At 50.2% G+C, this 23,529-nt stretch overlaps 10 protein-coding genes across 10 annotated transcripts; 5 read left to right on the top strand and 5 right to left on the bottom strand.

Annotated features, from left to right (window-relative positions):
* Positions 1 to 147: 147 nt before the first annotated feature.
* On the top strand, positions 148 to 2,501 carry FTJAE_726 (uncharacterized protein; the record flags this gene model as incomplete). The annotated part of the gene is made up of 5 exons (XM_037353959.1): positions 148 to 209; positions 266 to 345; positions 467 to 499; positions 1,060 to 1,404; positions 1,453 to 2,501. 5 exons carry the CDS (start codon positions 148 to 150, stop codon positions 2,499 to 2,501), a joined length of 1,569 nt encoding a protein of 522 aa, XP_037212128.1.
* Positions 2,502 to 3,243: 742 nt separating this feature from the next.
* FTJAE_727 (uncharacterized protein) lies at positions 3,244 to 4,269 on the bottom strand (the record flags this gene model as incomplete). The annotated part of the gene is made up of 2 exons (XM_037353970.1): positions 3,244 to 3,935; positions 4,038 to 4,269. The coding sequence occupies 2 exons, from the start codon at positions 4,267 to 4,269 to the stop codon at positions 3,244 to 3,246; spliced, it is 924 nt and encodes a 307-aa protein (XP_037212129.1).
* A 481-nt stretch (positions 4,270 to 4,750) lies between these two features.
* FTJAE_728 (complex I intermediate-associated CIA30 precursor mitochondrial) lies at positions 4,751 to 5,589 on the top strand (the record flags this gene model as incomplete). Its single annotated transcript, XM_037353980.1, has 2 exons — positions 4,751 to 4,829; positions 4,877 to 5,589. 2 exons carry the CDS (start codon positions 4,751 to 4,753, stop codon positions 5,587 to 5,589), a joined length of 792 nt encoding a protein of 263 aa, XP_037212130.1.
* Positions 5,590 to 5,786: 197 nt separating this feature from the next.
* On the bottom strand, positions 5,787 to 8,245 carry FTJAE_729 (anaphase-promoting complex subunit 5; the record flags this gene model as incomplete). Its single annotated transcript, XM_037353991.1, has 3 exons — positions 5,787 to 7,290; positions 7,342 to 7,435; positions 7,483 to 8,245. The coding sequence occupies 3 exons, from the start codon at positions 8,243 to 8,245 to the stop codon at positions 5,787 to 5,789; spliced, it is 2,361 nt and encodes a 786-aa protein (XP_037212131.1).
* Positions 8,246 to 9,090: 845 nt separating this feature from the next.
* On the bottom strand, positions 9,091 to 9,853 carry FTJAE_730 (cytochrome c oxidase subunit 6a; the record flags this gene model as incomplete). The annotated part of the gene is made up of 5 exons (XM_037354003.1): positions 9,091 to 9,136; positions 9,269 to 9,276; positions 9,330 to 9,489; positions 9,612 to 9,636; positions 9,709 to 9,853. 5 exons carry the CDS (start codon positions 9,851 to 9,853, stop codon positions 9,091 to 9,093), a joined length of 384 nt encoding a protein of 127 aa, XP_037212132.1.
* Positions 9,854 to 10,370: 517 nt separating this feature from the next.
* FTJAE_731 (AP endonuclease 2) lies at positions 10,371 to 12,385 on the top strand (the record flags this gene model as incomplete). The annotated part of the gene is made up of 5 exons (XM_037354014.1): positions 10,371 to 10,398; positions 10,448 to 10,460; positions 10,516 to 10,561; positions 10,618 to 10,750; positions 10,800 to 12,385. The coding sequence occupies 5 exons, from the start codon at positions 10,371 to 10,373 to the stop codon at positions 12,383 to 12,385; spliced, it is 1,806 nt and encodes a 601-aa protein (XP_037212133.1).
* Positions 12,386 to 13,112: 727 nt separating this feature from the next.
* Positions 13,113 to 13,862, bottom strand: FTJAE_732 (mating type 1-1-3; the record flags this gene model as incomplete). Its single annotated transcript, XM_037354025.1, has 4 exons — positions 13,113 to 13,264; positions 13,313 to 13,468; positions 13,519 to 13,643; positions 13,690 to 13,862. 4 exons carry the CDS (start codon positions 13,860 to 13,862, stop codon positions 13,113 to 13,115), a joined length of 606 nt encoding a protein of 201 aa, XP_037212134.1.
* A 402-nt stretch (positions 13,863 to 14,264) lies between these two features.
* Positions 14,265 to 15,617, top strand: FTJAE_733 (mating type MAT1-1-2; the record flags this gene model as incomplete). Its single annotated transcript, XM_037354036.1, has 2 exons — positions 14,265 to 14,418; positions 14,470 to 15,617. 2 exons carry the CDS (start codon positions 14,265 to 14,267, stop codon positions 15,615 to 15,617), a joined length of 1,302 nt encoding a protein of 433 aa, XP_037212135.1.
* Positions 15,618 to 16,075: 458 nt separating this feature from the next.
* On the top strand, positions 16,076 to 17,270 carry FTJAE_734 (mating type MAT1-1-1; the record flags this gene model as incomplete). Its single annotated transcript, XM_037354047.1, has 2 exons — positions 16,076 to 16,346; positions 16,393 to 17,270. The coding sequence occupies 2 exons, from the start codon at positions 16,076 to 16,078 to the stop codon at positions 17,268 to 17,270; spliced, it is 1,149 nt and encodes a 382-aa protein (XP_037212136.1).
* Positions 17,271 to 19,822: 2,552 nt separating this feature from the next.
* Positions 19,823 to 23,245, bottom strand: FTJAE_735 (cytoskeleton assembly control SLA2; the record flags this gene model as incomplete). The annotated part of the gene is made up of 4 exons (XM_037354058.1): positions 19,823 to 22,413; positions 22,473 to 22,960; positions 23,014 to 23,154; positions 23,211 to 23,245. The coding sequence occupies 4 exons, from the start codon at positions 23,243 to 23,245 to the stop codon at positions 19,823 to 19,825; spliced, it is 3,255 nt and encodes a 1,084-aa protein (XP_037212137.1).
* Positions 23,246 to 23,529: the final 284 nt, after the last annotated feature.

Consider the following 23,529-nt stretch of genomic DNA (forward strand, 5'->3'; position numbering starts at 1 on the left):
TTTTTAATTGACTTATTTGCAATTTCTCTCTCTCTCTCTCTCTCTCTCTCTTCCTTCGTCCTCACTTACATCACTTCAATTCTCAACTAAAGGAAGATACAAACGCATCTCATCAGCAAAGGATCGTCAACTTGAAATTCACTCATAATGGGCTTTCCCTCGAACACGGCGTCCAATGCCGTCATCTATGTCACTTATGCCCTGTTCCTGTTTGTCTCCGATCTCGCTTACATTTTCGTATTGAAAGCTAATCATCAGAAAACAGACTCATGGGAACTGGCATTGCTTGGAAGATGAGAAATCAGTCAAAGGCCGATTTCCTTTCAGGAAACGGAACCCAGACGGGTCAGAAAATCCCCAGTTACGAAATGCTTGTGAGAGGCGACAAGGCAACTTTGCTCCTCTCCTCACAGACATCTCAACTTCAGCCAAATCTACAGAGAACATAGACTAACCACAATAATAGCCTTCCCTCTGGCCCTCAACTTCATCGCCTCCGGTGAGTAGAGCCAAAAGAGCTCTTGCTACAACAAACTCCGGAGCGGTGGCAAACTGCAACATGTCAGCAAAAACGAAGAACACGGGCTGTGAGACCTCGCACGGAGACCACAGCCTGCAATTTCTCGGTCGAGTATATACCAGTCAGAAGATGAACGAGCAGGTTCGTACATTGAAAGAAGATCTTCCTTCTCTCCCCCTTTACCCCTCCTGAGATGCTCTCAGACTCTGTTGCTACTAACCCCATCCAGCTCAGTTGAGGTCACCCTCAGCTGAGCTGGGCAACTCGAACTACCTGCTCCAGAGAGGCAATCTCGGGAGGCTGGGGGGAGAGGATGCGGCTCACTACGGGCGCTGAGTTGACGTATCGTCTGGATCCAACCTCGGAGCATGTTTGCTATGGCAGATGTGACCTCTCTGGGGAGATCCTGGCGTGCGACGACGAAGCTGAGATTGTACCGTAAATACTCGATCAAGTTAATGCTTGCGTGGGAAAAGTGTTGCCGCTCCAATCCATCCCCTGCCCCCCTACAACGTTGGAATGACAACTGACTCTTGTAGCTCTCGGATCTGGTATTCTCTTCTCTTACCCTGAGTTGGCCACTATTTCCGGTGTCCAGGGCATGATTGTCTACGCTCTTGCGTCTTCGCTGCCCATGCTCATCTTTGGATACCTTGGCCCTATCATCCGACGACGATGCCCCGAGGGTTTCGTCCTCACCGAGTGGACTCGCCAGCGATATGGTGTTATCACTATGCTGTATCTGAGCTTCATGTCTCTTGTGACCTTGTTCCTGTACATGGTTGGTGAGCTGTCGGCTATTGGACAGGTTGTGAATGCCATGACTGGCCTCAAACCTCTTCCGATTATGATTGTTCAGTGCGCTGTCACAACTATCTATACCTGTGAGTTTCCCTGTGTTGAGGCCATATGACTTGTCTAACAGTCTGCAGCCCTCGGTGGATTCAGAATCTCGTTCATCACCGATGTTGCCCAGGGTGCCATGGTTATCGGTCTCGTCATTATCGCCGCCATCACCATTGGCGCAAAGACTGAGATTCAACGACCTCTCATCGAAGAGTCTGGTCTTACTAAGTCCAACCTCCTCGGCTGGCAGCTTCTGTACATCCTACCTGTTGCTGTTTTGACCAACGACTTCTTCCTCTCCTCTTTCTGGCTTCGAACTTTCGCCTCCAAGACTGACAAGGATCTTCGAATTGGTACCACCATCGCCACGATCGTCATTCTGTGTATCCTCACTCTTGTTGGCTCCACTGGTCTGATCGCCGTTTGGTCCGGAGCTCTGTCTCTCGAGGACGCAGCTGGTTCTGGATCAGTGGCCTTCTTCGTGCTCCTCGAGACCCTTCCCAGCTGGGTTGTTGGCATTGTGCTTGTCATGGTCGTCACCATGAGCACAGCTGCTTTCGACAGTCTTCAGTCTGCTATGGTCTCCTCCGGCTCCAACGATCTCTTCCGCAACAAGCTCAACATCTGGTACATCCGTGCCTTTGTCGTCCTCATCATCATCCCCGTCATCGTCATTGCTCTCAAGGCCCCCTCCGTTCTTCAGATCTGGCTCATCACCGATCTCATCTCCGCCGCTACAATTCCTGTCCTGGTAGTTGGTCTCGTGGATAAGTTCTACTGGTGGCGTGGCTTTGAGGTCGTTGTCGGTGGTCTTGGTGGTATCCTCACCGTCTTCATCTTTGGATGCGTCTACTATGGTAACGCTCAGGAGGCCGGTGAGCTTCTCCTTGTGCAGAAGGGTCTCTACGGCAATGACTGGAGTGCCTTTGGTGCTTTCGTTGCTGCCCCCGTTGGAAGTATCCTCTGGGGCTGTGGTGCTCTCGCCCTCCGTCTTTCCTACCAGTACATGTCTGCTAAGATTCGAGGACATCGCTTTGATGCTCTTGATCGCCCCGTGGACCCTCGTCGTTCGAGCACCGAGGAGGATGTTCCCACTGAGAACCTTGTTTCTTCGACACCTGGCAAGTTCTTTTAAAAAGGTGACACTAAGCAGATGCCTTTGGATTCTGTTCTATCAAAAAGTTTGGCAATCGATTGAAGGTTTGATATAAGATCGGTTTGGCGGTTGGATGGTTTGGCGAAAAGTAAGCGATAGGTTAATCAAGAAGATTTACACCAGTATTTAAGCCTAAACCTAATTGTTCAACTCGGTAGTTCCCATACTACAACTTTTTTACAGACCTGCAGCACTAGCTCAGAACTCGCATAGCATGAGAATCACTATGTCTGCCAGCTTAATCATTTATTTTGTCCTGATAAAAACAGAGCCAGGACAGGCCGCTCCCTCCCCTAGTGATAGCACTCAGTTCATATGTCAAGACACCAGGAATACCACAGCCACAGCCTGCTATAGTGGCATCAACAGTAATCCACAATCCAGCACAAATACCACCTACACAACATCACCATCAAATCAATTGATGTGTTCTCATATTCCTTTCACAGATACTGTCTTCAATATCACCTTCTGCATCTGAATTTCAGTTATGCTCTCAATTGCACCATCACACACAGCAATTGATCTCTTGAACTGAATTGGAGAAGTACTTGATAACCGTCCATTCGCCAGTCTCAATGCAAAGGTATTCTAGAATATAGTACAAAACATGCTCATCGTACAATATACACTCTCATTTTACATGTTCCCTCCTCCTCCTCTGCCCACTAACATCGTGAGCATTCCAGCGTATTTATACAATTTTTGCACCTTTTTATTTTTATTTCAGAGGCCCTTCCCATCCAGCTCGCTTGGCCTGTTCCCTGGTGATCCAGTCCTGCTCCTCCTGGAACGCCTCTAGAGTTGTTGGAGAAATGGTTCCCCATATGCGCCATTGGCCAGATTGGAATGTCTTCTCGCTGATCTGTCGTGAGACCACCACGTATTCGATCTTGTCCTGCACCTTTGTGCTTCCGGGGATGAGCTCGCCCGTGGCCTTCTTGTATTTCGCTACCTTTTGTGTTGAGGCAATCGCAACAACGGCCTGCTCTGTGCTGTGCTCCTTATCGTGAGGGTTCACGTTGTGGACCTGGTGTGCCATTACACGAGGGTACGCCCATGTCGAATTGAGCTTGACCAACTCAAATGTTACACGCTCAGCAGGATTTCGACGATCGATAGCGGCGATGAGCTTCTTTCCGAACTGGCCCAGACATAGCTCGTTGACAGCAGCCTTGTCACCGGCAGCAAAAGCCCCGAGCATCTCTATGTACATGTTCTTCGCTGTAGGTGCGATCTTGCTTCGGGCGATCTTCCACTTGGGCCGTGTTGTCCAGTCGGGCATAGACTTGAGCTTCCATTGGAGGAGAGACAGGTATTCGAAACCGAATTGTCGGAGTCGGTACCATGAGTAGTTGAGTAGATTGGAGGCGCCGGAGGGGTATCGTGAGAATGGGAGAGAGACAAATGTGCCTTTGAGCTGTTAGTCTTCTCTCATGGTTCAAATTACTTGTCTACAGTCTCAATTGGCGCATTGAGAAGTCGGGGATCCTAACGATCCTCATGATAACTCACCAGGAAATAGAGGACCACCTCCACCCTTAAAGTACTCATCGTTGGCCTTCTTCTGGATTGCCGACATCGATTGAACGTCCGTCTTCTTGGTATCCTTAGAAGCCGCCTTCTGCATCTCTCGCAGAATCTTTCCCTTGGAGGGCATGGACATGTATCGACATTGGACCCTCGCCGCTCCGAGAACGCTCTGGCGCAGAGCGGCCGGGCGTAGCGCCTTTGCCGAGAGAGACATTGGCGAACCTTTTGTTACGAATTTGCTGGACCGAGAGAATCGAGACGTAGGAATTGTTAACAGGGACACCCGGTGGTTACCCGCGGCGCAGAGTCATTATCGAGCTCGAGCTGGCTTCGGCAAACTACGTCGTCTGCCGTTGAAGAATTTCTTGGGTTCTGGGCTGATGGCGGATCAAATATGCCCCGCTGACCGATGCCGGTGGGTGGTGAAAATGCGGGGGATCTCCAAGGTGAAATAGACCAATTGGCACATGCTAGACATGTGTAAATATCAACATCCCCAGTTGTACAACCGCAACTTTACAGCGACATCACTGCTCCACGGCCTAAAACTCGACCAAAGGGTCAATTTTCGTCCCGTACCGTTGCCATTATCATATCTCATGTTATCAGACCCTCGGTGAGCCAATTGGGCTCCAGTCAACAGCTTGCGACAGCTTCAAACTCGATATCACACATAAACACCAAAATTACACATCATGAGGGCCACACAAACCCTCCTCTCAAGAGGCTTCTTCGGCCGTAGTATGGATGAGCTCAGGCGGCGCACGCAAATAGGTATATTCCACCCAAGCTTCGTAATGTTCTGAAGCTAAATGTTGCAGCTGTGAGCTTTGAGGCCATCAAAGGCGCTACACAACCCAAGCCTCTTTACGAGTTCAACACCCCCGATAGCGTTCGCGACTGCATCGTCATGACTGACAAGACCATCGGCGGCTTCTCAGAGAGTAACTTTGACTTCCACAAATCCACCGACACCAACAACGACCCCAAGATACCCTCCGCTTATGCCCGTTTTCATGGCAACATCTCTACTCGCCTCCCCTCCGACCGCCCCAATATTCAACGAACTGGCTTTGCCGGCTTTCGGTCTCCGGATCAAAGGCCAACCGCCTTCGGCCGCTCCATGTGGGATATTGATCCATACATCTACCTCGCCCTGCGAGTCAAGTCAGATGGCCGCAGTTACTTTGTCAACTTGCAAACAGAGAGTGTCGAGCCATCAGATTTACATCAACATCGATTATTCCCCAAACGCCCAGGCCAATGGGAAACAGTTCTCATAAAATGGAACGATTTTGTCAGGACGAATCACGGCTTTGTGGTGGAACCTCAGACTGAGATGCTTCGACAGAAGGTCTTGACTGTGGGCATTGGACTAACAGATCGTGTTGATGGTCCATTCGAGTTGTGCATCGAGAGAGCGTGGGCCACCAATGATCCCAGTGAGGTAGAAGTGGCAGAAAAACCCAAAACTGAGACTGTGGCAGAGGGAGGCCAGCTACGGAACAAGAAGGGCGAAAAAGTACGGTGGTAGACAAACAAGCATTATTAGTGTTACATGGGGCATACAGCATAATTGCGTGTGTATTCGTAAAGTTTCATGGTCTTGGATATGAATCCTCTCCAGGACTGGTTGAGAGACTACCCGTCTCTGTATAAATAAATGGTATAATGAACTCCCATATATCGTTTCAAGCAATGCCGACGATTCAAATTTGCCATTACCAATGCCTACCCGTCAAGACTGAGTGATTCAGCAGTTTTTCGCAATGACACATACGCTGCAGCGTAATCTGCAGCCAGAACCATATCCCCAGTCAGCTTCATGATCATCGCCTTCTTTGCCATCATTTGGCATTGCATGTTGATGTCTTCGACACTTGAGTAATGATCAAAAGACTTTTGCACCGCCGCGAGAGCTTTCGTCATGTATTCCGATCGTTTGGCTGACTTGGGTTCGCATTTACCAGCAAGTCCCATGTTGGCATCAGCGAGGTAGCTGTAGAGCTGGGCTGTCAGACTCTCAGTCTCACACTCGAGTGAACGGGGTATGATAGCCAACAAGAGCTGAGAGGCTGCTTCAAATTCCTTCAAAGAGACCAGAATATTCGATACGCAGCCGATTGCTTGCCAGAGGCAGGGTATCAGACGAGCTCCCCACGATATGCTCGCTGCCCGCATTGCTGTCGTGAACCCTCTCTGCGGCCGGCCACACTTATCAAGAAGAGAGGCCTTTAGGAGCAAGAGTTTGACCTTGAGTACCACATCCTTCTTCTCATTTTCTAGCTGCGACATCATGCTGTCGACTTTTGCAAACGCTGCTTGGAGATCCCCACGACGAGTAAGATAGTCAATGTGGAGGGTGTCTACCAAGAACGCCATATCAGGTTCTAGATCATCCATCTTTGATTGGAGGATCTGAGATAGAAGCCGTTCAGCTCCTTCGAGGTTGTTATGATGCAAGTCTCTTTTCAGCTTAATGACACCTCGGTACTTGTGCCAGTACTGGCTAGGCTTCCAGGATCTCAGTGAGTTATCCTCCAGGTTTTCCAGTTTAGTCATTGCATCGTCGTATTTTCCCCTTGAAGCAAGTAGTAGAGCGAGTCGGCAAGTCATCTTCAGTTCATCGTCAAAGATGGCATTGCGGGCGTGGCATTTCAGGAATACCTCGCAGGTTGCTGACGATAGGGTCGAGAGGCCAAGCCTGTCCCACAGAGCTGAAGTGAGTGAAAGGTGTGACCCAAACATGTTGTTCATGTTCCTCTCTACGATGATGTGAGAGCTTCGCACGATCGACTCAAAAGCAGTAGCCACGCTGTCACCGTTCAAGAGTCCGAGCTTTGCTTCACTGAGGAGAACTGAGCTCCAAAGCGTGAACATGCCTGTCTCTCTGGCCTTAACACGGAGAAAGGCCAAGCTTTCTTTGCCAGTCCCGAGCAGGCTGTTCGCTTCCAGATCCTGAACGAGATCAGGATGGGCACGGCCGAAGTGGAAGAGCCAGTTCAAGGCAAAGTTGAGGCAAGTCATGTCTCGGTTCTCTCGCGCTGTCGACACAGTTTCAAGCATGGCTGCTACAGCTTCTTTATAACAACCAAAGTCGGCTTGCAAAACAGCCAAGTTCATCAAAGCGTATTGGTAGAACAGGCGATCTCTGTTCTGCATGGTGTAGTCAAAGTAACGGTGCAAATAGTCGAATGCGTTGGGATAGTCTCCAGCTCTCCAGGCATCGAGGAATCTACCCCACGTTAGTTGAAAGGTTCATCGATGTTGATGCGAGATAATGTACTTGAGATAGTGTGTAAGACTGGGAATGAGATAGCTGTCGTTGAGTAGATCATGAAACTGATGACGGATTTCGACGGGTATCCTGTTTCCAAATTCTAAAGCTGTCAGCACGCAAGATCATATGAGTTTGGGAATGACTGACTCTGCATCTGCTCGATTTGGAACTCCAGGAGACTCTCGATGTCATCTGTGCTCACGGGAAGCGATCCACTTTGATCTCCTGTGAGCATATCACCATACGCCACAGAGGCCAAGTCCATAACGTTCTTGAGGTCCCAATCTTCCTGCTCGCCCACCAAGAGAACATTGTCGAAACTCAGCCGTCCGAAGCCTGGGACCTTGCGCTTGAGATAAGGGGCTGTTGGTTGTCGATATCGTACAAATTGTTTCCATAGCTCTGTACAGTCGTGGAAGCGTAATCGCTGGTACTCAAGTCGCGATCTGCGCACAAAAGCCCCAAAGGGAGAGTTGGCCGAGAGCCTGATGCCTTCTTCCTCTTCCACTGGCTGGCCCAACTCAGCCAATCTCTTACGTTCCTCCTTGGTTTTGGCTAACAAGCCGGACAGATTGTCGAAAAAGTTGTGCAGTGCATCCAATGAGTTGATATCCCATAGTTTGCCCAAGAACTGATCCCATAACCTCCGTCCGGGTATGCCCATGAGAAAGGGGTAGCTCCCAAGAAGCTTCTCAAACTCTTTGATGCTTATGACGAGGCTGACGGTTTTCTCTGCCTTGCTCCATCTTTCGGACTGATCGGCGGATGGCTTTGGTGAACAATGATCCATGAGATGAGAGGTGACAAAGGAGAGCACAGGAAGAATAGCATCACTTGGGACAGCTCCTTCAACGTAGAGCTCTATGAGAGCGAGAAGGCCAATCTTGGCCGGGTTGAGATAGCGAGCCATTTCGAGTCGGAAGCAATCACACCTTTTATAGCGAGTGATGGTAAATGATGAAGATGTGAACAGTCATTGAGTGAGAAGGGATCAAGAGAGCGCCCTTCAAGTCGGCACCAAGACGCGCCTGTCGAATTGTTAACAGATGAGATCACTCCTGCCCAGATATGATTTAGCTACCTTAATGGTATTCTGGCCTTCCCATCTGAGTCAGCAACTCCCATTCGATGAGATTATCAATAGTTGCCTCTCGGTTGGCGCGTCGTTACTGTTGTTGTTGTTTGGCCGGGCCATCTTCGGAGTATCCGAGTCAAGGCGACTTAAAGTGGGATGACACAATCTCAATTGGTGGGCATGTATCACGACGTCCAAAGCAGAAGAGTCGGGATACACTGTATAAAAAGGACTCTGATCATACTATCCAGCCTTGATGCGTCATTTAGTCACTACAGTGTTCCGTTGAATTGAAGTTCTTGGCTTCAGTAATTCTGTCCAAGGCCTGAGTTCAAAGAATGGGCTTACATGAAGAGAATAATGGGTTTGAATGATGTCAGGACAACATTTAGAACATGCTTGGAACAGAATAGAGAGTGAATTCGGTTTAGACTTTGGGATGCATGAGCTAATATGAGTGGCTCTTACGACAAGACTCGCAGGCGTTTTAGATGAGAACACAAGAAACTTGATGGCATATCCGGTCTCATGTCACTTAGCATGCGTAGGAATGATGGTTCAGATTTCAACAATCAGTCAATTCGAGTCTAGGGAACATGTACAAGGTATCTCCAGAGGGAGTAGTCCATGACGGAGTAGTCCAGCAATTGTCCAACGCATGAGCTGTCAACAGATCACACTTAGGAAGCCTTGTCCTTGTTGTGGTAGTTGACCTCGTCGTTCCAGCTGTGTACAGTTAGTATGATAGTCACAAACGTGGTAGAGCATCATAGCTCGGAGCTCAGTGGCGTGAGAGCTGGCGTCCAAGCTTCTTGAAGCTGTTTTGAAGCTCTTGTCCGGAATGATGTCACAACTTACAAGAGAGTCTGTAAAATGTCAGTAAAGTGCCATTGAACCAGAATATCCACTGCAAACTCACCTTGTCACCGTTACCCCACTGGTAGTTCTTGGTGCGGATGTTCTGGTAAGGGTACTCGGTGCGCTCCTCCAGAGGAGGCATGTGGTTCCAGTGCTCCCAATGCTCGTTCCAGAGCCAGTAGGCGTTGGCACCGGCGGCTATGAGGCAGGGGGCGACACCACTTCGATCTTGTTAGCCATTGCTATCCCAACGCATCATCACGACCTCGTCAACTCCAACTTCCGATGGTCCGGGTTCCAAGACAGATTCGTAATTCGCTCAAGGGTTCGGATTCGGACGTACTAGAGGGAGATCTTCTTCCACAGCTCTGTCCATTGTCAGCAACCGGATCCAAAGCATCCAATTGACCCAATCCTGCGTCGTCGGGTGTCGAACTCACCAGTGGTACCGGCAGCGTGCTCCTTGATGTGCTGACGCTCCTTGATGAACTCGTTCTCGGCGGTGCTGGCAAATCGGCGCTGGAGGGGAGCGCGGAGCTGCGCAGTGGCGCGCGTGGCAGCGCGGGTGAATCGTACAGCGGACATTGTAGACGACGACGTTGTTGTTCGCTTTGACGGTTGGTGAGTCTAAGGCAAGTTTGTGATCGATCAGGTCATTCTTCGGTTAGAACCGCCAATGAAAGTTGCCTCAATTGTAAGGTACCAATTTCCCGGCCGATGACAGAGCACACGTGATCTCGTGCTGGGGGCGCGACGTCGAAGGCTCAACACCACGCGGTGGGGCTCTTCGTCATTGTAGGGATCGCGGCCTCCAGCTCTTGAGTGTCTTGTTGTTTTAAACGGCAATTACTAGATCAAAACGATTCTCGCGCTTCTCATTTTACATTTTGGGCTTATATATGACAGTGTCTCCCCGATATATCTCTCTATAGCTGCCAATTCGTCCGTCTTTCAAACTCATCGCGAAGTTCCTTCACTCTTCAGCTCATGGTCTCCACATCGTCAGTACCGTGGGATGAGACGTGAGGCGCTCATGGAAGTTGCTTCCTTGTACTCTATCAGACTTTTCAGCACCAGATTCGATAACTCATAAGTTGCAACCATGGCGTTTCGAATAACCACCTGGAATGGTGAGTTTGACCGCCCCTCTCTTGGCTTTCTCACTAACACCATCTGCAGTCAATGGCATCCGGTTCGTGATTCACAGCGAAGAACCCTAAACTCATCCTAATTACCCGCTATCACAGAAATCCTTTCGGTTATCAACCTTGGAGAGAAAAGAGAACCTTTCAAGTATGCTCTCTCTTCTCACAACCTACACCTAACCTCCTCAACTCACAACCACGCAGGCTATGTTTGAGATTCTCGAAGCAGACATCGTTGTTATGCAAGAGACCAAGATCCAGCGAAAGGACCTTCAAGATGACATGGTTCTCGTTCCCGGTTGGGATGTCTTCTTCAGCTTACCGAAGCACAAGAAAGGTACGGCACTCGCCCTCATTTAATCGCCGCAACGCCTGACAATCTTCAGGATACTCTGGCGTCGCTATCTACACTCGCAATTCGAAATGTGCGCCCATACGAGCAGAAGAGGGCGTCACCGGCATCTTGACAGCTCCCAAGTCTACCACCAGATACCGCGACCTTCCTCAAGACCAGCAGATTGGTGGCTATCCCCGGCCCGATCAACTTGACGGCATCATCGACGAGGCGGATCTTGACTCTGAAGGTCGCTGTGTCATTCTCGAGTTTCCAGGTTTTGTGCTCTTTGGAGTTTACAGCCCTGCAACCCGAGATGAGAGTCGTGATGACTTTCGCACTGGTTTCTTCCAAGCACTGGAAGTGAGAATACGGAACTTGGTCGCCGCAGGCAAGCAGGTCATCCTTACCGGTGATTTGAACGTCGTACGCTCCGAGCTTGACTCAACCAATGTTTCAGAGACACTACGCAAGGAAGGGATAGAACTCAGCGACTGGATGAACGCACCTGTGCGGCGCATCTTCAACCAACTCATATTTGAGGGAAGTGTGCTAGGCGAAAGAGATGAAGGCCGTGAAAAGCCTGTTCTCTGGGACCTCTGTCGTTGCTTTCACCCGGAGCGAGTGGGGATGAACACATGTTGGGATACCAAGCGGAACACACGACCTGCAAACAACGGCAGTCGGATTGACTATGTCTTGTGCAGCGATGGCATCAAGAGCTGGTTCAACTACTCCAATATTCAGGAGGGCTTGATGGGATCTGACCATTGCCCAGTCTTTGCGACTTTGTCAGACAAGGTGACGGCGGGCGACAAAGAGTGTGCGTTGCTCGAGATGATGAACCCCCCGGGTATGTTCAAAGGGGACGAGCGTCTTCGAGACTGGTCCCCAAAGGATCATCTTCCTTTGTCTGCGAAACTGATACCAGAGTTTGACCGCCGGCAGAGCATCCGCGATATGTTCACAAAGAAAGCCGCCCCTCCACGAGAGTCGACGAGGACAGACACACCTGCAGAACCCTTGAAGAACGGAAATAGTAGCGCCTCAGGGTCACTCGATAAAGCAGATGAAGCTTCAAGGTCGCCGACCAACGCCTCCTCCACACCGAGACTGGGCGAGACTACCAACTCAGCCAAGCTTTCAGCATCCCAGCCTAGCTCCAAAAGACCTGTAACGGCCGCCGACACGGCGAGTCGGCCATTCAAGAAGACCAAGTCTTTTACAGGCGCCAACGACACCAAGAGCAAGGTGGCGCAGGGCCAACGAACATTACAGGGATTCTTCAAGCCAAAGGCTCCCGCGGCTCAAGAAGGCAAAGCAGAGCTAGAAGCGGCAAGTTCGACGCCATTTACAACAAAGAAACCTGCAGGATCAGGAAAAGCGCCAGTAAGCGCGCAGAGACTATCGAATACCCCGCAGGCTACACTTACAGAAAAGTCATCACCAACAGTCCCTCTACGCGGCAAGGATCCCGAACCCTCGGACAAGGTGTTTGACCCGATCGAGGCGAAGGAGTCGTGGTCCAAGCTGCTGGGCAAGAGGGTTGCACCAAGGTGTGAACACGACGAACCCTGCATCAGCTTCACCACCAAGAAGCCCGGAGTCAACTGTGGTACGTTATACGGCGGCAGCTGATCCAAAGTGCATGCGGTGGCGTTGCCGTTGCACAACGCCGCGGCTGCAACGTCGCTTGCCGATGCAAAGTCAAACTCAGAAGCTAATTTTGATGACACTACAGGTCGAATGTTTTACATCTGTCCGCGACCGCTAGGACCATCGGGGGAGAAGGAGAGAAACTCGGAGTGGCGCTGCAGTACATTCATATGGAGCAGTGACTGGACTGGCTCATGATCGGAGTCCATGGAGCTGGGAAGTGCAGGAGTCTGGTTGGGAATTTTTTACATACACTACGTTGAGAGTTGTACAGTAGGGAACTTATCTGTGTTACGATCAATAGTACCAAGTTGCCATGTCACTGACAGCATCGTAATCCCAGTAGACTTAAGCCTTTGGTCTCTCTTGTATTTTCTTTCCACCATCGAACAACGCGATACGTTGTCAATGTGCTAGCTACCTAACCATTACGCTTCCTGTCTTCAGAGAAGAGATATGTCCTCAACCTAGTGCAATAAGAAACAAAGCGAGTGGGTTGTAGACCCATTTTCTCCATGGAGCCCATCCTTGTCTTAGTAACGTTCAGCTCCATGAGAGCTTTTAGAAACTAACTGATACATCAACGTGGGAGAATGAAGTAGTATCCATGTGGAGGGCCATATATTTGTTTCTGTTGCTGATCATATACGCGAGTCCATTAAAGGTCTTCTTTTTACGTCCAGAGAGAGGTTTGGCTAATTTGAGCGTTTCAAAGCAGCTCTTGGTCGGGCTCTTTCGCGGGGATGTATTTGTACCCGGGGTATTGTTGCTTGTGGTTGAACTCTTCTTCCATAGCCATGTTATACCAGTAAGCTTGAATCTCAGGCGTCTCTTCATCCCACATCCTGCCGATCACTCTCGCTACGATTTAAGTTAATATTGTCCAGCTTTCCAGGACGATGTACTTACAAAGTTCAGAGGCCGTAATTCCTTCAACACTTCTTGTGATCTCCTGTGACTTGGACTGACGATATAGAAGCCAGCAGTTCCTAGGACGTGGGATTCGGCACCCTCCCTCGCCAACAGTTGGATCTTCTTCGGAAACCTTCACAGGAGTGGATTGGTCTATCAATATGTCAGAGCAATACCATTCAAATGATTCCTGTGTACCATACCACGAGTGAAGCAGTACCTCCCATAAGTCGAGGTATCGGGGCTCACATCTTCAGGAATTGGACAAAGGCGGTACTTGCTTCGTGCTTTGTCATGAAAAACTCTCACGGGTTGTTGGACGCGACGACTATAATAGTTAGCTGGTAGGGTCGCCCAAAGATTTGGTGTTCTACCTGAAGTTGTCTGCAACATGGTTGATGAGCGTCAGAGAAGCGTTCTCTGGGAGAAAGATGTGAATATCGGCTTGCGACTGGCTGTAGATCATAGTGATAGGAACTTCGGCTTCCGGGGGCATGAGAACACCCAGAGGACTTTCACGTAAGCGTCCCTTCGAAGTTCCAGCCATTCTCGCGACAAGGGATTGATAGTCAACGATGGGTGGTACTTTCTTGTAGGCAACTGAAATTTGAATCTTCTCTATGGTAAAGAAATGGTAAGGAGGAAGTTGACGGGCCAGCAATGGTAGGGGAACGGATGCAAGCGACAAACTGAGGCAAGTCAAGAGAAACTTGAACAATAGGACAGTCTATTCAGATTGTCAATAACAAACGGCCGAGGTGTGCTCTGAGCTTTATTGTTCACTCGTTTGCTTATTACGTCATATAATGCAACAAATCTGTGAAATTTGTAGCTGTCACTGCCAGACGGCTGGCGGTGATGATATCTTTCACATCCTTCAGTTCTTTTTCATTTACTTTTCTTCTTTCCTACAACAACACCCACACTTCTCAATATCGTGGCCTCTGATATGGACAGCGCGTTCAGCTTCCTCCCTTTATGGGACGAGCCGGCGATTATCTATAAACCCGAGGAGGCTCTCAACGCCCTACATGCCAAGATCCTGAGCATTATCTTAAAGAAGGTCGACTTGCCCAAAGAAGGGGAGAAATTCTACCCCCAAGGTAATCATACCTTCTATTTCAGTCATAATAGAAAGCTAACATCCTTAATAGATGTTCTTCGCTCTGTTTTCTTTGTCATTAACCAAATAATGACTGATCTATCCATCGATAATGAGCTCCTCAACGGCATCCGAGCTACTCATATCAGACTAGCTTTGTATGGCTCGCCACTCAAGATCATTGATGCTGTCCTTGTGAGATGGTATACCGAAGCTGCCGTTGTCCTCTACTCCCATCAGACTGCTCGCTCGCCAGATATCGCTGGCATGCAACGTGGGTGGACCCCAGGGTACCGGCGCAATCACCGTTCAATCGCCAACTTAGGCTTCATGACGATTCTTAGGGGTATCGAGGTGTGGGCTCATCCTAAACACCCTAAGCTTCAGGCTGCCAGCCTGATTTCCAAGGCCTCCCTTGCGATCCTTTATGCCACCTATACTATCGGGCCTCGTATTGACAAATTCGCGTTCGACCTCCTTAGCGAGATGCCTGTCTCTAAGTCGCGAGAGCTCTTCCTGAAGGTTTTTGTCTCCATTTCCGGCAACGTATACAATGACGACGAGGCCTTTGCGACGCCCCCAGCCTTTGAATTCGGTGCGGTTCGGGGCAATGTACGGATCTGTCAGCAAGGGAAGAAGCTCCTCGTCAGATCTCTAAGTGAGCAGTTCTACCGCGAGGCCCCTAACTGGCATCCGTATCGACGAGTCCCCGGGTCTCCATGGAACAATTTTATCAGAAACACGGAATTGCCTGTCTTCTCAACCGACGAAAATCATGTGCCTCACACGAAGATCAAGTTCATTCTGCCGTACAACGCGATCGTTCTCGCCAAGCAGTTCAAGGCAAAGTACGATTGGGCCCGCGCTCTTCTCCAGGCCAAAAGCCGACTTCCTCAGGTCTCCGAGGCGTCAAAACTGTTGCAGCTCAAGTGGTTTGCTCAACATTCCGGGCGACGATACGCCAACAACGCCCCTGATATGCCCACAGCTGAGTCTTTTATGAGCGTTGGGAACGACTTCCTCTACCATACTCCTGCAGTTCAAAAGCCCCGCGCAGACGCGAGTGGATTTCTGACTCTCCCTTTCATGTCGACTGCGGTTTATGCAATTGGGCGTCACACGGATCCTGTAGACACTCCTATTCAAAGCTTTCTGGTATTGGCCTTCAATCAAGAGCTACCGGGCGAAGTGGCCAATTAAGCTATAACAAGGATTCTTGTAGATTGCAAAAGGGGATATACGTAGTGTAAGTTTCTAGCTACCTACCTTTAAGTAGTCAAATTCATGAGGTCAAACCCAGTCACAAATATTTTGGTTTCATAAGTTTCGCCCTAGCACTGTCAAGCATCTGCAAAACTGCCCGTGATACGCTAAGAAAACGGCGGCTGCTAAACACTGCCTGCCACCTCATTCTATTGTTCAGGTACTTGCTGCTAAGTACCTGGGTATCTAAGTTCCTGCCAATGAATTTATTCATACACCCCCCTCCTCACCCCCCAGATTTCTTACTTATTAACACCACTTCTCTCCACGCTCAGAAATTCTTCTCTCCAACCTCTGACAACTCATATTCTTTAAGACTGGCACTCTTTTTATCCAGTGTTTCTCATCATCTACTTAAATCAAGCTCCTGCTTTCTCTCACTCGTTGCTGTCAACATGGAACTACTGATCAACGCTGCCAAGGATGAGCAAAAGGTTGCAGCCTTGAACGACTCGTCCAAGGCCGCAGCGATGCGTGCTGTCTCTCAGACTTCTCCAAACCGTCTGGCCGAGGCTCTCTTGTCTCCTCACATGTTGATTCAAATGCTTGACCTGTTCGGTCATGAGTTTCTTCCTATCTTCGAAGACCAACTCGAACCTCATGGCGCTCTGGGTACTGCGGATTCGAAGGCTAAGCGCCCTCTTAACGCCTTCATGGCCTTTCGCAGTAAGTGTGAATCCTTTTACCTATGGCACCTATTGACCAGATCTAGCCTACTATCTGAAGCTATTCCCCGACACCCAGCAGAAGAATGCCTCCGGTCTCCTGACTCAGCTCTGGGGCGGCGACCCTCACCGAAACAAATGGGCCCTGATTGCTAAAGTCTATTCCTTTCTCCGCGATCAACTCGGCAAGAGTACCGTTAACTTGTCCGCATTCCTTGGTATCGCTTGCCCTTTGATGAACATGATTGAACCCTCCTTGTACATTGAGGTCCTTGGCTGGCAGCGAACTGCTTCTCAAGGCATCGTGACATTTCAGCAAAACACTGATGTCATGAAGGCGAACCTGGCATGCTCTGTCAATGCCCAACCCACCACCGAGATCGATCTTCTCACCAGCGTCCTATATGCTGGTTACTTCACGGACTTCTCTCAGGTTCTCCTGATGCGCATGTGGGCTTGCCAGAATGGCATCATGACCACTACCAGTGCTACTGCTGGCAACAGTGTCGCCACTACTCAACCGCTCTACGAGTCTGTTCCAACAACCTCCGAGAAAACCAGTTTCATCAACGCAGTTCGCGAGAGCCGCAACCTTGCTGCTCAGGATCTTTTTGGTGCCGAATACGACGCCGCCTTGTTCGGAAATCGTTTCGTTCATTCATGGGAAGTGCAGGACCTCGCTTCGTTCCAGAATGTTCAGATTTCTGTGGCAGACTCGCCTATGGAGAACAACACTCTCTACAACTTCCACACGGATCGGCACTACCGCCCTCAGGCTTCTGAGTTCGACCTCTACGATGTCATCGACACAGGCATCATTGACATCTCCAGCGCCTGGTCTATTGACCAGTACCTACATGAGAAGCAATCCAAGATGCATCAGCAGTGTCAGTACTTCCTGTCCAAAAGTTCCGATTATTACTGACATATACAGAAATTCTGATGGCGTGAAAAAAGATCAAGGTGAATCATGGTAGCTCTTGATCTTAGATCAACATCACGAATCTAGCATACGGTGCGACTAGGCAGTTTCGGGATGAAAATGGGATGATTTGAAATGATACCTGACCGGCGAGAATGTTGCCGTAAGACTGAGGTTACAGTTGGGGGAATTCTTTACCAGGAACTGCATAGCAAAGTCAATACACGCGATTACTAGTCTTGTCATTCTTGGCTGAAGTCGGAATTATGTTTGGTACGGCCCACAACGAGATCTGAAGGTGGGGAAGCGCAGCGCTATTGACAGCAGGAATGATTGGCTGACAGACTCTTGGCGATGCTCACGATTAAAGACACAGGGTTTAAATTACAGTGTGAGATCACACAGTCTTTAGACCCTGGTCCTTCGACGTTCTGGGCAAGACAACCCTGGATCATAGGTCAGACCAGGGCGGCACATCCGAATGCCTTTTAATTCCAGTTCTTACTTCGACCCTGACACGCAGAGCATTCAGTCTTGAGCTCTGATGCCAATTTTCAGAATTCGCGAGTGAAACATCGCCATGAGTATCATATCGACTCTGTACAGGTACAGCGCAATCTGTCGTTTGAATTGGGTTCAAACGAAACATTGACTGCGCTAGCTCTATCGGGTTAGAGCAATCTTGGCGTTGGACGCCACAGGGACAAGGACCCATCGAGAGCTCCCTTGACAAAATTACGCCAACACAGGATGGTCACTCTTGAATATCAAGCCCAGATCGAAGCGAACTCTCCAATAGCCGTCTCAATAGTTGACTTTTCTTGATTTCGACGTAATTACGGTTATTCCAGGGCTCTTGTACATGATTCATTACTCAATTAGCAACTTGAGCGGAATTCCTGAACCATACCAGCTGGATCTGCCATTCTCCCTCCCTTCCTTGTAAGTCGTCCATCAGCCCTACAGCTCAAAGCGGGTATAGCATGGGGGTGTCACCATCAGCGATCGCGGGGACCAAGAACCGGGCTAAGATCACCAGCTACTGCTAGACCATCAGGACCAAGACTGTCCACTCTAACGTAGGTACAGTAGGTTTTGTTTTAGGTCGGTGGCGGTAATAAAGCACAGGGACATTCTAAACCGATTTCCAGCACCATCATCAGAAAGCTCCTGTTTGAGGAATGCTTGACGGAGTATATGTACTGTAAGGGGCAATTGCTGCTGCTACTATGATTTGGTGGCGTAACCAGTGCAGAATTGCTTTTGGAAGCAAGGTGCCCTTGTAATCGACCTTGCTCCTTCGAATGCAGCTGATCATCTGATGATATCTGTTGGCTACAGCCCAGTCGACAGGGGTAGCGTTATCGCCAGTGCTCTAGGGGAGGACACAAAACTTAGAGGACATCTATCCTAAATAACGAAAAGACTTGGAGTAACTTTGGATAAGTTTAGGGTATCTTTAGAATACATTTTGCCGAGTTCGTTTTTGATATCCCATATCAAGGTTTGATGTTTTCTTACTCCCAAGGATATCTCAGCTATCAAGGACCCAGCTCCTAAGTACAGTATCCGATTGACAGTTTCACATTCACTCGATGGGCTCAGACATGACCAGGATACAACTGTTTGCGTAACATCGTTGACGCAGTTTGCACAAGGTATGCGCATACCTACCACTGCGTTGTCACCAGTGACTGAGTGTGTCGACTCTCACCTCTCACCCAGCCTGTCTGTCTGTCTGAGCCTAGTCAATCGCTTCACCGTCCAACTCCCCGCACTCAGCTCCAGCTCCAGGCAGCACAAGCAATACAAAACATATTTCAACGCATGTCTTACAGATCCAGGAATTCGGAAAGTGAACATATTTCGCTAAGCTACGCCTGTTTCTAACTAGTAACACAAGAAACACTATCCGCATCGCCGGCCCCAACAGACGAGACGAGACAAGACAACCTAAGACACTAAGGTGGACTAAACTAAAACATGGTTCCCATCGACAGGGGACCAAGACCACGACTTTCGTTCTTCAGGAAATCCTCCGGCACTGTACGGACCGGTGACGGTTACGGGTAGTCCGCCCAAGTTAGTCTATATCTCGCGTCTTTGCTCGCGTCGCGAAGTGAAATGTAAGAAATGGGAGTCTAATCGTCCATGCTCAAATGCCCAGACTTTCTACTCCTCCGCGTGCCATACGAAAATCGACCAAGGCTACGCAAGTGCAAGCCATCCCCATCAACTCTAATACCTTACTATCCAAAGGGGGGGCTCTGGGCTTGCTGTGTGTGTGCCTCCTTTGGTTGTGCAGTCTCACTCCTGAGCTTTGATTGGTCGGGTGTCGATAATTGAGGCTGAAGGCGCGAATGCCTTAAGCAGGCCCAAATCTGCGCCCTTTACTCTTCTTGGTATGAGATCTTCCGCATCTCGCCCAATCGATGTCGAGCCGACGCCAAGGCATTCTCCAATTGGAGGATCTCGACCTGTTGATTGTTGGTGGCTTGTCAGTCCATCATCTTACACGAGGGGGCTAAAATAAACTTTGCCGGATATAGTAACCGTTACGAAAGCACTGGCCCGGGAATGAACTGGACCTGTGAGGGGTATCGATGTGTCATGGTAGTCGTGATGCGATGTGTGATGCCACCATGACAGGGGGACAGGGACATGAGAGGGAGACGGCCAGGGGAAAAGGAAAGGGTTGCCAAACACATGACGGGGGAGGCTGCTAGACTTACTTGCTGTTCCATCTCTCGCACCTTGAACTCGTGCGCTCCAAGCTTCGAGTAGTCCACCTGGTCCTCCTCTTGGCTACGCTCCTTGATCAAGCTCTGCACCTGGCGCACCAGCGCTCGACATGCCGCGCCCACCGCCTTGCTGGCCTGCTCGAGCTTTTCTTGGCTCTTGGACATGAACCCTGCCTTAACTCTGCTGGCAGCCACAAGCTGGGCAGTCGACGCCGCAACATCGTTCGAGGCCACGATGAGCTGTTCTGGACTGTTGCGCCCAGAGATGACTCCATCTGCTGTCTCGATCAGTGTGTTAGTCGACGACGCCACAGCCTTGGCGGCAGAGATCAGTCCCTCCGTCCATCGGTTGTTCTTCTTGTAAAACGCCGTTCGTGACGTCGACCCACGACCTGCCTGCACGATCTCCTGCTGTGTCACTGTCGCCGCCTGAATCAGTTGCGTAATGGCGTTTGTGATCGCCGTCGCCGCATCCAGGATCGAGTCGTTCACCTTGAGCTCATAGGTTGAGTAGCCATCACGGGGCTTGTTCTTGAGCTTGGCCAGTCGTGCTGCTGCTGCCGCAATTGCATCTGCAGCTTTGCTGAGCTCCTGGTCGACGAGATCTCCCAAGTCTCCCTTCTTGTTGGCGAGCTTGCCAAAGCCAGGAGCAAACGATTCAACAAGCTTGTTGAGCTTCTGCAAGTTCATCTGGACATCGTTGTTGCTGTTGATGACCACGTCTGTCTTTTGCAAGGGATCCATGCCCTCAAGTCGGAAGCTCTGAAGACCTCGGAGGAACTGTACAGCTGAGATAGCGGGCTGGCGAGTTCCGTTCATGAGAGAATCGGTCTTCTTATCATCCGTAGCTAGACGGGTAAGACCCTTGGTGTTGCTACAGACATCGGCAATGGCACCAGAGAAGACGTTGATGGCCTTGATAAGGTCGGCATGTGTCGCGTTTGGTCCATCTGCGATGAAGTTGTTGAATGATGTAGCAAATTCCATAGCACTAGCTGAGGCCTTCTCGATCTGTGACAGTACATAAGATGGAGACGCATTCTGGTTACCAGCCTGCATGCTGGAATCCAACTCGTAGAGCGCATCATCCACACGCGCAACACCAGCCTGGAGAACAGAATCGATAATGTCGTTGATCTTGTCAAGGTTGGACATGATGAGGGCATCGATCTGGCCATCCAAAGCATGGTCGGTGTCACCCTGGTTCATCTTGAGCTCGTTGAGCTCAATCAGAGTCTGATCCATGCCAGCCTTGTACACCTCAAGTTCCTCCTCCTTATCGCGGAGAAGCTGCTCGAGGTCAGAGCTGCCGTCACGGAGGTTCATCTGAGCATCCTCCAGTTGTCGTGTCTTGTTACGCAGTGCCTCCTCGAGATCCGCCATCTCACGGTTGTACTTAGCAAGCATTGTCGAAAGCTCGTTGCCCTTGCTACGCTCGAGGTTGTCGGCCTTGTCTTGGGCCAGGCGAAGTTCGCGCTTGAGCTTCTCAACCTCGTCCTTGCTGCTGCCAGTTGCGCGGTCCTTGTCGTGAAGGGCGCGGTCACGCTCACGGATCATGTCGGCCAACTCGAGGTTCTTGGTCTTGATCTCACGCTCGAGCTTCTCGCGGCGATCGATAGCCTCCTGGGCGCTCGCCGCCTTGAGTTGAACGGCCTTGAACTTCTGAAGCAGATCGAGATGCTCATGTCTCAACTGAGAGTAGAGCTTGGCCAGTGCCTCATATTTCGTCCTCCATGTGTTGACCTGCTCCTGAAGTGCCCGAATCTGGTCATCCTTGCTGTTCATTTGCTGGCCGAGACTGTTCTGAATGTGCGACAGCTCACCCTCGAGAGCCTTGACTCGCTGGTCGTATTGTTGGAGCATCAGTTGATCTCGCTCATACTGAGCGCGCGCATTCAGGTTTTCACGCTCCAGCTCGGCCAGGCGTCCCTGAGTTTGCCATTGCGCTTGTTGCGCCATGAGCGCCTCCTGCTCTCGCTGTTGCTGTTCCATCAATTGCTGTTGCTGCTGCTCAAACTCACGCTGAGCCTGAAGCTGGGCCTGCTGCTGGGCCATAAGAGCTTGTTGTTGTTGCTGCTCAAGGATGCGCTGCTGCTCTTCGTACTCTCGGTTCTGACGATCCAATTCGCTCTTCCAGAATTCATTCATCTCATCAGGGGCGTCGTTCTTGGGCTCAGGCGGAGGAGACGGCCTTCGCTCAATCTCCTGCTTTGGTCGCGCGGGCAGTGCAGGTGCATCGTCATCTTCCGCCAAGAGGTTGGGAGGATCTTGAGGAAGCTTGGGAATGGTGATGAGACTGGTAAGGTACCGCAGGTTTGAGCATTCGTAGTAGAACTTAACTAAGCGATAATGCTGCGCGTTGTATCGTTCACGGAGGGGTTCAAGGGCCTCGTCATCTCCGGTTGCTTTGTTGATGTTAACCCTAAGGATCCTAAAGAGGGGGGTGGGGGAGTGAATCACTGACTTGAATGCATTGCGCGCAGCATGCTGGTGATGAACTTGTAAATTCCGTAGCTCTCCTGAACAAGGGGCACGAGGGCGGCAATTCGGCACTCGTTGTTTCCAACATTTCGGAAGTGCGAGAAGATCAGCTTTTGGAACTGCTCGATCTTATCTTGCAGCACCATCAGATCGCTGATGGTCTCGTAGCCTTCGTTGGGGTCGTTGATGGCCTTCAAGCTCAGGTACTCCTCATACTCGAATGTTCCGTTGAACTCGGGGTGCTGATGGTGGAAGGAGAGCTTTGCAAGTAGGTAATAGACGTATTCTCGGATCAGAGGCGCATAACCGCGCATGCCTTCTCCTCCTCCGCCCATTCCGCGGTTCAGGCTATCGATCCATGCGCGGTTTGCCATTGCCTCCTTGAGAGCACTGGGGTGGCCTTCTTGAAGTACCTTGTGGATCGTGATCAGGGCCTTGAACGTCTGAACTTCGTCGGCTAGGATAGGTTGGCTGTTGATGGTCGATCAGCGTGAGTTGTCATGATGAGGACGTATGAGACGTACACCTTGATGCCGGACCAGAAGGCGGCAGAGGACCGGTGGTCCCATGTATAGACGATACATGCTCGGACATGCTTTCGCTTCGGGGAGATCTCCTCGACGTTCGTAGCCTTCTTGATGTTAATAGCGAGCTCTTGGTCGGTTCTGCGCACGAAGATGGGGTTAGCTTGGCGGTCATGAAACGTGAGGTTGTCGCTGACTTGGTATGCTCGGTGCCGCGCACAGCAGCAGCCATGTTTTCAATTGGTGGCGGGCAAGCTCCGCGACACTATTAGTAGATAATGGGTACAGATGTTTGCGCGAGGAAAGTTGCTCAGGTCTTTGGCGATGCTATAGTAGCCCCTGGAAATCACGAGACAATTTCCCAGTAAAGCCGGCGCCGCGCAAGCTTAGGAGATTAGGCAGAGAGTAAACAGTAGGAAATGAAAAGATGATTAGAGAGATCAAGGGACTGAGGTTTGTGAGGATGCGACTGTAGATCGAGTGAGTATTCGCGGTCGTCGTCAGCCTTGACAAATC

Source organism: Fusarium tjaetaba (assembly GCF_013396195.1).
Source record: "Fusarium tjaetaba strain NRRL 66243 chromosome Unknown NRRL66243_c0000018, whole genome shotgun sequence".
Lineage (NCBI taxonomy): Eukaryota > Fungi > Ascomycota > Sordariomycetes > Hypocreales > Nectriaceae > Fusarium > Fusarium tjaetaba.